The 13,889-nt window shown below is 62.2% G+C and overlaps 1 protein-coding gene across 1 annotated transcript; it reads left to right on the top strand.

The window, feature by feature from the left end:
• Positions 1 to 615: 615 nt before the first annotated feature.
• Positions 616 to 12,226, top strand: GABBR1 (gamma-aminobutyric acid type B receptor subunit 1; the record flags this gene model as incomplete). Its single annotated transcript, XM_082333937.1, has 18 exons — positions 616 to 756; positions 3,038 to 3,172; positions 4,536 to 4,706; positions 5,032 to 5,133; positions 5,466 to 5,531; positions 5,985 to 6,176; positions 6,270 to 6,512; positions 6,758 to 6,821; positions 8,294 to 8,371; positions 8,480 to 8,630; positions 9,002 to 9,134; positions 9,832 to 9,948; positions 10,035 to 10,142; positions 10,640 to 10,733; positions 11,018 to 11,145; positions 11,231 to 11,359; positions 11,591 to 11,734; positions 11,975 to 12,226. Exons 1-18 carry the CDS (start codon positions 631 to 633, stop codon positions 12,224 to 12,226), a joined length of 2,433 nt encoding a protein of 810 aa, XP_082190063.1. The 5' UTR covers positions 616 to 630.
• Positions 12,227 to 13,889: the final 1,663 nt, after the last annotated feature.

Below are 13,889 nucleotides of genomic sequence, written 5' to 3'. Positions count from 1 at the left end.
CTCTTATTTTCCCATCCCCATCCCTCTTATTTTCCCATCCCTCTTATTTTCCCATCCTTATTTTCCATCCCCATCCCTCCATCTCTCCGCTCCCCGTCCCTCTTATTTTCCTCTCCCCATCCCGTTATTTTCCTCTCCCCATCCCTCTTATTTTCCATCCCCTTCCCTCTTATTTTCCGCTCCCCATCCCGTTATTTTCCACCCCCGTCCCTCCGTCTCTCCGCTCCCCATCCCTCTTATTTTCCGCTCCCCATCCCGTTATTTTCCATCCTCATCCCTCTTGTTTTCCTCTCTCCATCCCTCCGTCTCTCCGCTCTCCATCCCTCTCTTTCCCTCCCCATCCCTCCTCCCCTCCCTCACCACGACTCCCCATTTCCCCTCCCCACCTCATTACCATTCCAACCTCACCGCCGGAGCCGGGTGACATCAACCCCCCCTTCCACCGAATCCCTCTTACGCCATGGCCAACCGAATCCCCGCCATCCGTACGTCTTGACCCTGGGAATGGCGGGTCCCCTGCTGTCACCCAAGCCACCTCGTTGGCTTTTGGTGGTGCTCAGCGTCTCGCTGGTGTCGCGCCCGTCGGTGGGTACAGGCAAGAAGGCGGTACACGTCGGGGCGCTCTTCCCCATGAGCGGGGGGTGGCCGGGGGGCCAGGCCTGCCTGCCCGCCGTCCGTATGGCCTTGGAGGACATCAACAATCGGAGGGACATCTTGCCCGATTATGAGTTGCGACTCATCCATCACGACAGTAAAGTGAGAGAGGGGATGGGGGTGGGGTGGGGATGGGGTGGGGGGTGGGGGACGAGGGGGGGGGGGGGGTAGGGGGACACCAGGGGGTGGTGGAGGTGGTGATGGGTGGTGGGGATGGGGTAGGGGGACATTGAAGGGTGGTGGAGACGGTGATGGGTGGTGGGGATGGGGTAGGGGGACACCAGGGGGTGGTGGAGGTGGTGATGGGTGGTGGGGATGGGGTAGGGGGACACCAGGGGGTGGTGGAGGTGGTGATGGGTGGTGGGGATGGCGTAGGGGGACATTCAAGGGTGGTGGGGATGGTGATGGGTGATGGAGGTGGGGTAGGGGGACACCAGGGGGTGGTGGAGATGGTGATGGGTGGTGGGGATGGGGTAGGGGGACACCAGGGGGTGGTGGAGGTGGTGATGGGTGGTGGGGATGGGGTAGGGGTAGGGGGACATTGAAGGGTGGTGGGGATGGGGTAGGGGGACACCAGGGGGTGGTGGAGGTGGTGATGGGTGGTGGGGATGGGGTAGGGGGACACCAGGGGGTGGTGGAGGTGGTGATGGGTGGTGGAGATGGGGTAGGGGGACACCAGGGGGTGGTGGAGGTGGTGATGGGTGGTGGGGATGGCGTAGGGGGACATTCAAGGGTGGTGGGGATGGTGATGGGTGATGGAGGTGGGGTAGGGGGACACCAGGGGGTGGTGGAGATGGTGATGGGTGGTGGGGATGGGGTAGGGGGACACCAGGGGGTGGTGGAGGTGGTGATGGGTGGTGGGGATGGGGTAGGGGTAGGGGGACATTGAAGGGTGGTGGGGATGGGGTAGGGGGACACCAGGGGGTGGTGGAGGTGGGGTAGGAGGATGGGGATGGGGCAGAGGGACGGCGATGGGTGATGGGGATGATGATGGTGGTGGGGATGGGGCAGGGAGATGGTGATGGGTGGTGGGGATGGTGATGGGTGGTGGGATGGGACAGGGGGATGGTGGGGGTGACATGGATGGGGCAGGGGACGGGTGGGCACAGCGCGGGGTGGCAGGGGACAGCGTGGGGTGGCAGGGCTATAGGGCAGGGCTATAGGGCAGGGCTATAGGGCAGGGGCAGAGGGGTTAAGGCAAGGGGGGGGGGCAAATATATAGGGCAGGGGGGGCCAGGTGGGGGCTGGGAGGCACCGGGGGATATATATAGGGCACCGGGGGGATGTATATAGGGCATGGGGGGATGTATATAGGGCACGGGGGGTATATAGGGCACCGGTGGGGGGCAGGGGATGTGCTGGGGGAGGGGGGGCTGTGGGGCGCAGGGGGCACGTTGGGGGGGGGGAGGGGGCATAGGTCCGGCTCGGGGTGCAGCGTGCGCCTGGGGGTGGGGGATGTTGGGGGGCAGAGGGAGATGGGGGGGGGGGCACTGCATAGGGGCGAGGATGAGGATGGCAGAGGCAGCGTGGGCAGCTCAAGGTGAAGGCAGGGGCAGGCGGGGGGGGGGGGGCAGAGGCAGGGGCTCTTGGGGGGCAGGCAGGGAGGGGACCCAGGCATCCAGCCTTGGTATGTGGGTGGGGGGGACCTTGATACCCCCCCCCGTGCCCCCCATCCCTTCTGCACCCCACCCCGCACCCTCCCACCTCCTTCCTGCGCCCGTCTGTCCGTCCTGCGCCTCCCCGCTGTCTGTCCTCTTCCTCCTTTCACCCCCTGCCCCCCCCATCCACCCCCACCCCAAATCCCCCCCCAATACCCCCCCCCCAAATCCCCCCCCACCTGTCCCGTACCCCAACACACGCCGCTCCTGTCCCCCCATCTGTCCATCCCTTACCCCGGTGTCCGTCTGTCCTCTCTGTCCCATTCCCCCTCTGCCCCCCTCCCAAAAACCCTCCTCCAATCCCCCCCCCCCTCCTTTTTTACTGGTACTGCCCGGTTGCCACGGCAACGGATGCTGCTGGGTCTGCCACTGGGTTGCCATGGCGACGGTGCCTGGCTCCTTTTTTCCAGACCATCGTGCCCTGAATTATTCATAGACCCCCAAGAAAGAGCAGGGCATGGAGGGGGTGGGGGTGGGGCAGGCACCCCCCCACCCCCCCCATCCTACCTCCCCCCCCGTCCCCCCCCCGGCGTCACGGACGCCTGGGTCCTCTGAGCTGATGGGTGAAACCATGGATGCCCCCACCCCCCACCCCGGACGCCTGGGTCCCCTCGGAAAGGTCTTTGGACTGGAACTGGGGGGCAGGCGATGGGTTATACTGGGAGGAGGTGGTCCCAGCAGCCACCCCTCCTTGTCCCCAACCCCTTTGTGTCCCCACCCCGCAGTGTGACCCCGGCCAGGCCACCAAGTACCTCTACGAGCTTCTCTACAACGACCCCATCAAGATCATCCTCATGCCCGGTTGTAGCAGCGTCTCCACGCTGGTGGCCGAGGCCGCCCGGATGTGGAACCTCATCGTGGTGAGGAACCACCTCCTTGTCCCCAAGGGTGTCCCCAGGGATGTCCCCAAGGGTGTCCCCAGGGACACGGGGCTCCTGGGAGGGGGGGGGGGGGGGGACAGGAGCTGGGGGACCCCCCCTTCACCCCCGACTCCTGCCCCGGCCACGCTGGGGCACGTTGGGTTGGCTGGAGACCGAGGTGGGGATGGAGGTGGCACGGCTGTGCTTGGAGAGCTGTTGCCTGTTGGGGTGTACTGGGATGGGGTCTTGGGGTTGGGTTGTGTCTCAGTGTCCACGCGGTGGTTGGAGGGGGTTGTTGTGGGGTGGGACGGGCCTGGAGGCAGCAGGGTGTGCGGCAAAATGGTGGTGGGGGGGGGGGGGGGATGCATGGCATCGCTGCGTGCACGGCTGTAGCTACGGTTGTTGCTGGGGGTGCCACTGTTGCTGCTGGTACAGCCGTGTCCTGCCATGGCTATGGGCAAATATGGCTGTCGCTGCATGGGCTACTGTTGCGATATGTCCGGCTGTTGCTTTCAGATTGTTGCTACATGTGTGGGTGTTGCTGCCTGTGCAGTTGTTGCTACAGGTGCGACTGTTGCTGTCAGGTTGTTGCGCCACGTCTGGTTGTTGGCCTGCGTGCGGTTGTTGCTACATGTGTGACTGTTGCTTTTGGGTTGTTGCTACAGGTGTGGTTGTTGCTACCTGTGTGGTTGTTGCTGTCTGTGCAGTTGTTGCTTGGTGCGGGGCTGTCGCTTTCAGGTTGTTGCTAATTGTGTGGTTGTCGCGCCACGTGCAGCTGTTGCTTTCAGATTGCTGCCATGTGTGTGACTGTTGCTATGTGTGTGGTTGTCGCTTTCAGGTTATTGCTACTTGTGCGGCTGTTGCTTTCAAGTTGTTGCCACGTGTGTGGTTGTTGCCACGTGTGTGGTTGTTGCCACGTGTGTGGTTGTTGCTCTCAGGTTGTCGCCCCCTCTGTGGCTGTTGCTACATCTGTTGCTGTGTCTAGATGGTTGTTGCTGGGAATCCAGGTGTTTTGACCCATGCTGGTGTTGCGGCACATCCAGCTGTAGCTCCGCGCAGGGCTGTTGCTGGTGGTCCGCGGTTGTACCCGCACCCGCTGTGATTCTTGCCATCGGCACCCGTACGGCCACCCGCGGTCCGCTCAGGCGGTTGACGATGGGTTACGGGTGGCTGTAGCGGTGTTGAGGGGACGACTGTTGGGCGCTGACACACAACACCCCCACCCGCTGTGATTCCTGCCATCGGCACCCGTACGGCCACCCGCGGTCCGCTCGGGCGGTTGACGACGGGTTACGGGTGGCTGTAGCGGTGTTGAGGGGACGACTGTGGGGCGCTGACACACAACCCCCCCCCCCCCTTACAGCTCTCCTACGGCTCCAGCTCCCCCGCCCTCTCCAACCGCCAGCGCTTCCCCACCTTCTTCCGCACCCACCCCTCGGCCACCCTGCACAACCCCACCCGCGTCCAGCTCTTCAAGAAGTGGGGCTGGACCAAGATCGCCACCATCCAGCAGACCACGGAGGTCTTCACCTCGGTACGCACACCCGGCAACCTCCCACCCCCCTCCCTGCCTGCTGCTGCCTTTCCCCCACCCCCAAAACTCTGCCCCACAACCTCTTGCTTCCCCCCACCACCACCACCACCCATCCTGGACCCGGTGACGGCCGGGTCCATGCTCAATCCCCTCCCACGGTACGTAACGGCAACCCCCGGCAAGCAACCCACCTCCCAACCCCTGCTTGGTGTCCCCCAACCCCGCCGTCCTCCCCGGACTCACTCGGCACTCTCTTTCCCCTCCGCCCCCTTCCCTGCCTGCCCCTCCTGCCTGCTCCCCGCCCCTCCTGCCCGCCCACCACCAGACCCTCGATGACCTGGACCAACGGGTGAAGGAAGCCGGTTTGGAGATCACCTTCCGCCAGAGTTTCTTCTCCGATCCCGCCGCCCCCGTGCGCAACCTCAAGGTGAGTCCACCTCACCCGCGCCCAGGTCCTCGTCCCCACCCCCTCCTCCCCCACGGCACCCGCGACCATCGGGGTGCAGGTGGAGCCGTGTCCTGCACCCCAAAGGGAGCAGAGACCGCCCCCCCAAAGATGCCCAAGCATCCAAGTCAACGATGCATCTCCTCCGGACAGGAGATGGAGAGCAATGTCCATGAGCTGGCCATGCAATGCCAAGGTTCTAGTCCTCCTCAGCACCCCTATGCAAAGTTATGCAAATGAAGCTGGGTGGGGTTGACCCTCTAGGAGCGAAGGGGAGCAGAAGTCCCACCCCAGGGTGACTTGTCTCCCTGCAGCGCCAGGACGCCCGTATCATTGTGGGGCTCTTCTACGAGACGGAGGCGCGTAAGGTCTTCTGCGAGGTGAGGGGTGGGACGTGGGGTGGGACGTGGGGTGGGTGGGCCCGGTGGGGGGCACGCGGGAGGACGGGATGGTGGGTGGCATGCAGGAGAGAAGGGTGGGCGGGCATCAGGTGGACGTGGGTGGGGCGATGGACGGTGGGGTGGAGCGAAGGGTGGTGGGACGTGGGGGTCAGCGGGCAGAAAGACGTTCGGAGGGATGGGTGGAAGTGTGGGTAGATGTGAGTGTGATAGAACTGATGGGTGGGTGGATGGACGGACGGATGGACAGACGGCAGGTGGGATGGCGGGAAGGGAAATGGTTGAGTGGAGGCACAGGGTGAAGAGCGGACGGACAGAGGTCCGGCTGGATGGATGGACAGGATGGGGAGAAGGGTGACTGGATGGGATGGGGTGAAGAGTGATGGTGGGAAGGATGGGGTGAAGGGGAAGGCCACTGCTCCTTGGCCCACACAGGTCTACAAGGAGAAGCTGTACGGCAAGAAGTACGTCTGGTTCCTCATCGGCTGGTACGCCGACAACTGGTTCCGCATCAAGGATCCGGCCATCAACTGCACCGAGGCAGAGATGGCCGAAGCCGTGGAAGGCCACGTCACCACCGAGATCGTCATGCTCAACCCCGAGAACACCCGCAGCATCTCCAACATGGTATGGGGAGGATGGCGGGGGGACACAGGGCACCCCCAGGGGGTCCGCTCCGTCCCACCCACCACATCACCGCCGTCTTGTTCCCCATCCCAGACGTCCCAGGAGTTCATCGAGAAGCTGCAGAAGAGGCTGGGCAAGAACCCCGAGGAGACAGGCGGCTTTCAGGAGGCGCCGCTGGCCTATGATGCCATCTGGGCGCTGGCCCTGGCCCTCAACAAGACCTCGGCGGAGCTGGTCAAGAAGGGGTTGCGCCTGGAGGACTTCAACTACAACAACAAGAACATCACCGATGAGATCTACCGGGCCCTCAACTCCTCCGCCTTCGAGGGCGTCTCGGTGCGTTGCCCACACCTGAGCCTCTGCCGGTCCCCGGCCCCAGCGTGTCCTCTTCTCCCCAACAAAGTCTCCCGTGTCCCCAGCTCCTCCACCTTCAAGGTGGTGGTGCCTTGAAGGCATCCGTCAAGGGTGCCCTCGCGAGCCACCCCAAAAATCCCAGAGGAAATGTTCTCCCAACGCCCCTCTGGGGACGTGGTCCCGCCGCCTGACAGCTTCCCAACACCCATCTCCATCCCACCCCACAGGGACACGTTGTCTTCGATGCCAGTGGCTCCCGCATGGCCTGGACGCTCATCGAGCAGCTGCAAGGTGAGTGAGCACAGGCAGCAGCCGTACCAGGGTGACGCTGTCACCGTGTTGCACCTGGTGACCACCACCGAGCATCCCGCAACACCCCTTCACGCACAACAGCCGTGGCTTGGCGTTGCGGCCATCTTGTCTGCACAACAACAGCACGCAACCACTCCAGGACACGCGCTCCAACAAGTCCCACCACTGCGCAACCTCTCACGGGATGGCAACACACCTGGGACAACCCCCTTCTCCACACCCCCTTTTGGCCACGTGTCCAACAGGACGTGTGTCCTCACCAACACACAACGGCTCTTGCGTGTGACAGAGGGAGGTCCAGAGGTGGAGGAGGTTTGGGGGACAAGCGAGGAGCCTGGGACAAGAAAGTCATCAAGGGTAGTCGGCACGGATTCACCAAGGAGAAGCCATGCTTGACCAACTTGATCACCTTCTACTGGCTTGGTAGATGAAGGGAGAGCTGTGGACATTGTCTACCTTGGCTTCAGGAAGGCTTTCAACGCTGTTGTCTCGCAGAAGATCCTCATGGAGAAGATGGTGAAGTCTGGACTGGATGAGCAGACAGTGGGGTGGACTGAAAACCGGCTGAACGGTCAGGTCCAGGGGGTGGGGATCAGTGGCAGAAGGTCCAGTTGGAGACCAGTCACCGGCAGTGCTCCCCAAGGGTCAATACTGGGTCCAGTCTTGTTCAACATCATCATCAATGGTCTGGATGATGGGGCAGAGGGTACCCTCAGCCAGTTTGCTGATGACACCAAACTGCAAAGGGCAGCTGAGACGCCAGAAGGTCAAAGAACCATCTAGAAGAACCTCAACGGGTTGGAGAAATGGGCTGAGAGGAACTTCATGAGGTTCGACAAGAGGAACTGCTCCAGGAACAACCCCAGGCACCAGGACAGGCTGGGGGTCAAGCAGCTTTGCAGAGAAGGTCCTGGTGGACACCAAGTTGACCATGAATCAGTGATGTGGCGAAGGTGGCCAACGGTGTCCTGGGCTGCACCAGGAGGAGCGGTGGAGCAGGTCAAGGAGGTGATTCTTCCCCTCTGCTCAGCACTGGTGAGGCCACGCCTGGAGTTATGGGGCCAGTACTGGGCTCCCCAGTACAAGAGAGCTACTGGAGAGGAGAGCATCCAGCGAAGGGCCACGAAGATGATGAAGGGACTGGAGTACAGGAGGCTCCGGCTGAACATCAGGAACCACTTTTTCACAGCGCAGGTGACCAAGCACTGGCAGAAGGTGCCTAGAGAGGTGGTGGGATCTCCATCCTTGAAGACATCCAAACGCCGCATGGATGCGATCATGGACAACGGGCTCTGGGTGGTCCTGCTTGAGCAGGGGGTTGCACCAGAGGACCCCCCAGAGGTCCCTTCCAACCCCCAACCAGTCTGTGATCCTGTGGGGGTGTGCACAAGCGCCGGCGGGGTGTCACTCCTCCTTCCCTCCCACCTGACCCATCTCTTTTGCCCTTGCAGGAGGTGTCTACAAGAAGATCGGCTACTACGACAGCACCAAGGACAACCTGTCCTGGTACAACAACGACAAGTGGATCGGTGAGCGGCGCTGCATGCGGGGTGTGAGCAGGGGGGGGGTCACCGCCATGGGGAAGGAGTGGGAAGACCCCCCTCCGTGCTCCCCTGATTGTGCCATGGACTCTGCAGGAGGTGCCCCTCCAGCTGACTACACCAAGGTCATCACCACCTTCCGATTCCTGTCCCAGAAGCTCTTCATCTCCGTCTCGGTGCTGGCCTCGTTGGGCATCCTCCTGGCCATCATCTGCTTGGCCTTCAACATCTACAACGGGCATGTCCGGTCAGTGATCCTCCCCATTTTCCTGGGGTTTGGGGAAATATCACACCTTTCCTTTTCCACAGCTGCTAAAAAAACCCTCAGCAGGGCGTGATTAACAACACCCAGAGGGGAAAAAAGGGATTATATGCTCCCATGTCCTCCTACAGAAGATGACGGTGACAAAACGTTGTTAGTAGATATCCCAGTTGCCCGTCTCACTGCATAGGAGCTTCGGGTGACGTCAAGGCTCTGGTTGTAGCACGTGGTTTCCTGTTGTCGCACTTCGTGTCCCCGTTTCTCGCGTCCCGTTGAGTTAGCTGAACGTTGTGCGCTACCGCTAGCTGAGGACGGTGGCTGGGTGACACCCTGTCTTCTCAACAACCCTCCCCCAGGTACATCCAGAACTCACAGCCGTACCTGAACAACATGACGGCTGTGGGCTGCACGCTGGCGCTTGCTGCCGTCTTCCCCCTGGGACTCGATGGGTACCACATCGGGCCGGGGCTTTTCCCTTTCGTCTGTCAGGTATGGGGCTGGTGGGGTGTTGGGGGGTACAGGCAGAGTGGGGACAACCAGGGGATGGGGACAGTTGGAGGAGGAACAGTTGGAGATACAGCCAGGGGATGGGGACAACCGGAGGAGGAACAGCCGGAGATACAGCCAGGGGATGGGGACAACCGGAGGAGGAACAGCCGGAGATACAGCCAGGGGATGGGGACAACCGGAGGAGGAACAGCCGGAGATACAGCCAGGGGATGGGGACACCGGAGGAGGAACAGCTGGAGATACAGCCAGGGGATGGGGACAGTTGGAGGAGGAACAGCTGGAGATACAGCCAGGGGATGGGGACAACCGGAGGAGGAACAGCTGGAGATACAGCCAGGGGATGGGGACACCGGAGGAGGAACAGCTGGAGATACAGCCAGGGGATGGGGACAGTTGGAGGAGGAACAGCTGGAGATACAGCCAGGGGATGGGGACAGTTGGAGGAGGAACAGCTGGAGATACAGCCAGGGGATGGGGACAACCGGAGGAGGAACAGCTGGAGATACAGCCAGGGGATGGGGACAACCGGAGGAGGAACAGCTGGAGATACAGCCAAAGGAGTTGGTCAAGGGACGCCCATGGGAGGGGGGGTACACTCCGTGGGGGTGCAGCAGAGGTGGGTACAGCTGGACGGGGAGGTACAACCGGCTCCTCCCAACCTACGTACCCTCCCCAGGCCCGGCTGTGGCTCCTCGGGCTGGGGTTCAGCCTGGCGTACGGCAGCATGTTCACCAAGATCTGGTGGGTCCACACCGTCTTCACCAAGAAGGAGGAGAAGAAGGAGAAGAGGAAGGTGAGGGGTGACCCAGTGGGGTGTGGGGGACCTGGGGGGGGGGGCCCCACAGGGTCTCGGTGACACTGTGTTGTCCCCACACCCAGACTCTGGAGCCTTGGAAGCTGTATGCCACCGTGGGGCTGCTTGTGGGGCTGGACGTGGTCACGCTGATCATCTGGCAAATCGTGGACCCCCTGCACCGCACCATCGAGGTGGGGCAGTGCTGGGGGGGGGGGGTGCTCACGATGTTGGGGTGCTCTTGACATTGGGGGGATGCTGAAGGTGTTGGGGTGCCTCTGGGGGGATGCCCATGGTGTTGGGGTGCTGCTGAGGGGGTGCTTTTGATGTTGGGGGGATGCTCACGGTGTTGGGGTGCTGCTGGGAGGATGCTCTTGACATGGGGGGATGCTCACGGTGTTGGGGTGCCTCTGGGGGGATGCCCATGGTGTTGGGGTGCTGCTGAGGGGGTGCTTTTGATGTTGGGGGGATGCTCACGGTGTTGGGGTGCTGCTGGGGGGGATGCTCTTGACATTGGGGGGGCTGCTTCACAGCATGAGGGGGCTGCCGAGGGGATGCTCACAGTGTTGGGGTGCTGCTGAGGGGTTGCTCTTGACGTTGGGGTGCTGCTGGGGGGACCCCATAGCAAAAACTCCCCCACCACCACCCCGTCACCCCTCACACCCCGTCTCCCACCCCGTCACCCCCCCAGGAGTTCACCAAGGAGGAGCCCAAGACGGACACGGACGTCTCCATCCTGCCCCAGCTGGAGCATTGCAGCTCCACCAAGATGAACACGTGGCTCGGTGGGCGTCGGGGGGGGGCTCGGGGGGGGTGGGAGATGGGCAGGGCTGGGGGGTACAGGCAGGATTGGGGGGGTGCAGGCAGGATTGGGGGGGTACAGGCAAGGTTGGGCGGTACAAGCAGGGTTGGGGGCATAGGCACGTTGTAGAGAGCCAAGGGGAGACCCAGGCACCCATGGGGCGAGGGGGGGGGGGTCCCTGTTTGACCACCCATGGCTCCCCCCATCCCAGGCCAGGTGGGGGTCCCTGTTTGACCACCCATGGTTGTTTCCCCCCCCCCCCCCCAGGGATATTTTACGGCTTCAAGGGGTTGCTGCTGCTGTTGGGCATCTTCCTGGCGTACGAGACCAAGAGCGTGTCCACGGAGAAGATCAACGACCACCGAGCGGTGGGCATGGCCATCTACAACGTGGCGGTAAGCCGGGGTGGCTGTGCGCCCCCCCCGTTCACCCCATATCCCATACGGTGACCCCCCAAAATCTTCCCCTTCCTCCCCACAGGTCCTCTGCCTCATCACGGCGCCCGTCACCATGATCCTCAGCAGCCAACAGGATGCGGCCTTCGCCTTCGCCTCGTTGGCCGTCGTCTTCTCCTCCTACATCACCTTGGTCGTCCTCTTCGTCCCCAAGGTGTCGGTGGGGAAGGGGCTGGTGGGGTCGGGGTGTTTCTTCTGGGGTGGGGAGGAACAGTCGTCCTACGTCCTCCCTTGTAGGGTCAAGGTGTTGCTTCTGCAGCCGTGGAGGTTTCTTCTCCAGTAGGGTCATGGGGTTGGCGATGACAGTCGGCAGGGGACGCAGGGGACAGTCGGGTGCGGGTGTTGCTTGGCGGGGGACAGCTTTGACAGGCGGGGACCGTTGCAGATGCGACGCCTCATCACCCGAGGCGAGTGGCAGTCGGAGCAGCAGGACACCATGAAGACGGGCTCGTCCACCAACAACAACGAGGAGGAGAAATCCCGACTGTTGGAGAAGGAGAACCGGGAGCTGGAGAAAATCATCGCCGAGGTGGGTGGGGAACCCCAAAACATGGTTTGGGGGGGGGTAGAAACCCCACAGAAGTGGGGTGTAGCTTCCAGGTTGTAGCTTCAAGGTGTTGCTACCTGTGCCAAGAGGGGTAGATCATCTCCGAGGCGCCAACACCTCAACGGGGGTGATGTGCGAAGGGGGGGGTCTCAACACCGATAAGGGGTGTCGGGGTGGTATCTAACACAACAACCCCCCACACCCAAATTTGTCACCCGGCAGAAGGAGGAACGCGTATCGGAACTCCGCCAGCAGCTCCAGGACCGCCAGCAGCTCCGGTCCCGCCGACGGTCGTCCAACCCTTCCCACGAGGCTGACAACCATTTCTCCCCGGGGTTGAGCGCCGCCCCGGCCCCCCCGGCCCCCTTCTACCAGCCCAACCTCCCCCTCGTCCGCTGCCTGGTCTCGGAACAAGCCGACAAGCTCGGCCGGGGCAACTGCGATGGTAGCCGCGTCCATCTCCTCTATAAGTGACCCCCACGGGGGGCGGGGCTAAGAGCAGAGGGGTGGGGCTATTTGCCGAGGGGTGGAGCTAAGTGGGGTGGGGTCGGGGGTGGGGCTAGGCAGGGAGGGTGGAGCCTCTTTGCCTTATTCTTGATTTTTTTTTTAACGCGTCTCTTTGTCTGAACCTGGGAGACCGTGGCTCGGTTCCCCCTCCCGGGGCTCCCGGTGTCACCCGCCCTCCGACTGTTGTCAGGCGGAAAACTATGGGGTAGGGGGGAAGAAGGATGGTTCTTAATTAAGGGGGGGGCAGAGTGAGCGAGGGCTGAGTTAACAACATGGAAAGCCTCCCCCAACCCCCCCTACAGCCGTCCCTTCTCCCCTACAGCCGTCCCGTCTCCCCTACAGCCGTCCCTTCTCCCCTACAGCCGTCCCGTCTCCCCTACAGTCGTCCCATCTCCCTCTCCACTCCAGCCGTAGCACACAGTCGGACAGTCCCGCTGACTTGTCCTCCTCCAACCTGTCCCTGCTGCACCCACACACCGTCCCCCTCCATCGCCCCGCGCTGTTGCGCACAACCGGAGCTTGGCTCCCAGTGTAGCAAACAACCACCCTGTTAATCCCCTGTAACAGTGTTATTGTAGCCCGGCGTTGATACAGGCGACGTGGGGACGCAGGATCAGGCCCGGGGATGCAGGCGGTTGCATCACAAGCAGCGATTCCTGTAGTTTAACGTCAGGCTGTAGTGTACAACTGAGTCTAATCTAGTCAGACTGTAGTGCACAACTTGTACGTACAATCAAATCGTATTGCACATCGGGATTGGTTACTGTAATGCACGGTCCGGCTGTAGCCGACGGCTGGTTTGGGATCAGTTGTTGGTGCAACTAGATCCAGTTTTTATGCTGTATTTGTCCGACTGTAGCTCACAACCAGCTGCGGCGAGGTGCGAGCACAGGCGGAGAGTCTGTGGCTGGGGCTGTACGTTCGAGCACAGCGTTAGGTCGGGTCCTGTACGCGCAGACTGTTGTATCCGGGGTCTGGTTTCTCATATGTACAGTCGCACTTTAGTGGACAACCGGACCCCGCTTCTTCTCATGTGTCTGTTGTGGTGTTTAACCATGAAAGGGGAACTACACCGTACTCCAACCACCGGGGTTGGGTACCTCCCCAGACCAGGGGTACCCCGGTACGGCTGGAGAGCTGTAGGCCAAGCTCACAGTCGTCCTCCATGCGTTAGGCTCAGCTTTGGGGCGGGGGGTGTCAGCAAGGCCAGAGAAAGGATCCGGCTGTTCCCGGATCTGATTGTTCTTGAGTTTGGCTGTTCCTGGGTCCAGGCTGATCCTGGAATCAGTCGGTCCAGCACCAGGTACAACCACCCTGGCTGCTTTCAGGGTGACTGTTCACAACCGCACACCACACCCCCCCCCCCCAAAAAACCCAGGTGGGTGTCCCCGTCCCCCACTCCCTTTCGGCTGCAGTACCGGGTCCAACCCTCCCACACACCCCCAAAACACACACCAGCGCCGAACACCGTCCCTACCCCGTGCCACCAGTACCGGGGACGGCGCTGATAGGGGAAGGTGGCGGCTGTGCCAGGCACCACGGGAGGGTGGGAAAGGGAGGGGAACAACCAACTCTAAGAGGGACAGGGGGAGGAATTGGACACTTTGTCACCCCTAACCACCCCCAAACC

Source organism: Platalea leucorodia (genome assembly GCF_965183815.1).
Source record: "Platalea leucorodia genome assembly, chromosome: 28".
NCBI classification, from domain to species: domain Eukaryota; kingdom Metazoa; phylum Chordata; class Aves; order Pelecaniformes; family Threskiornithidae; genus Platalea; species Platalea leucorodia.
Note: the sequence above shows the minus strand (reverse complement) of the source record. Positions and strands in the feature narration are given on the sequence as shown.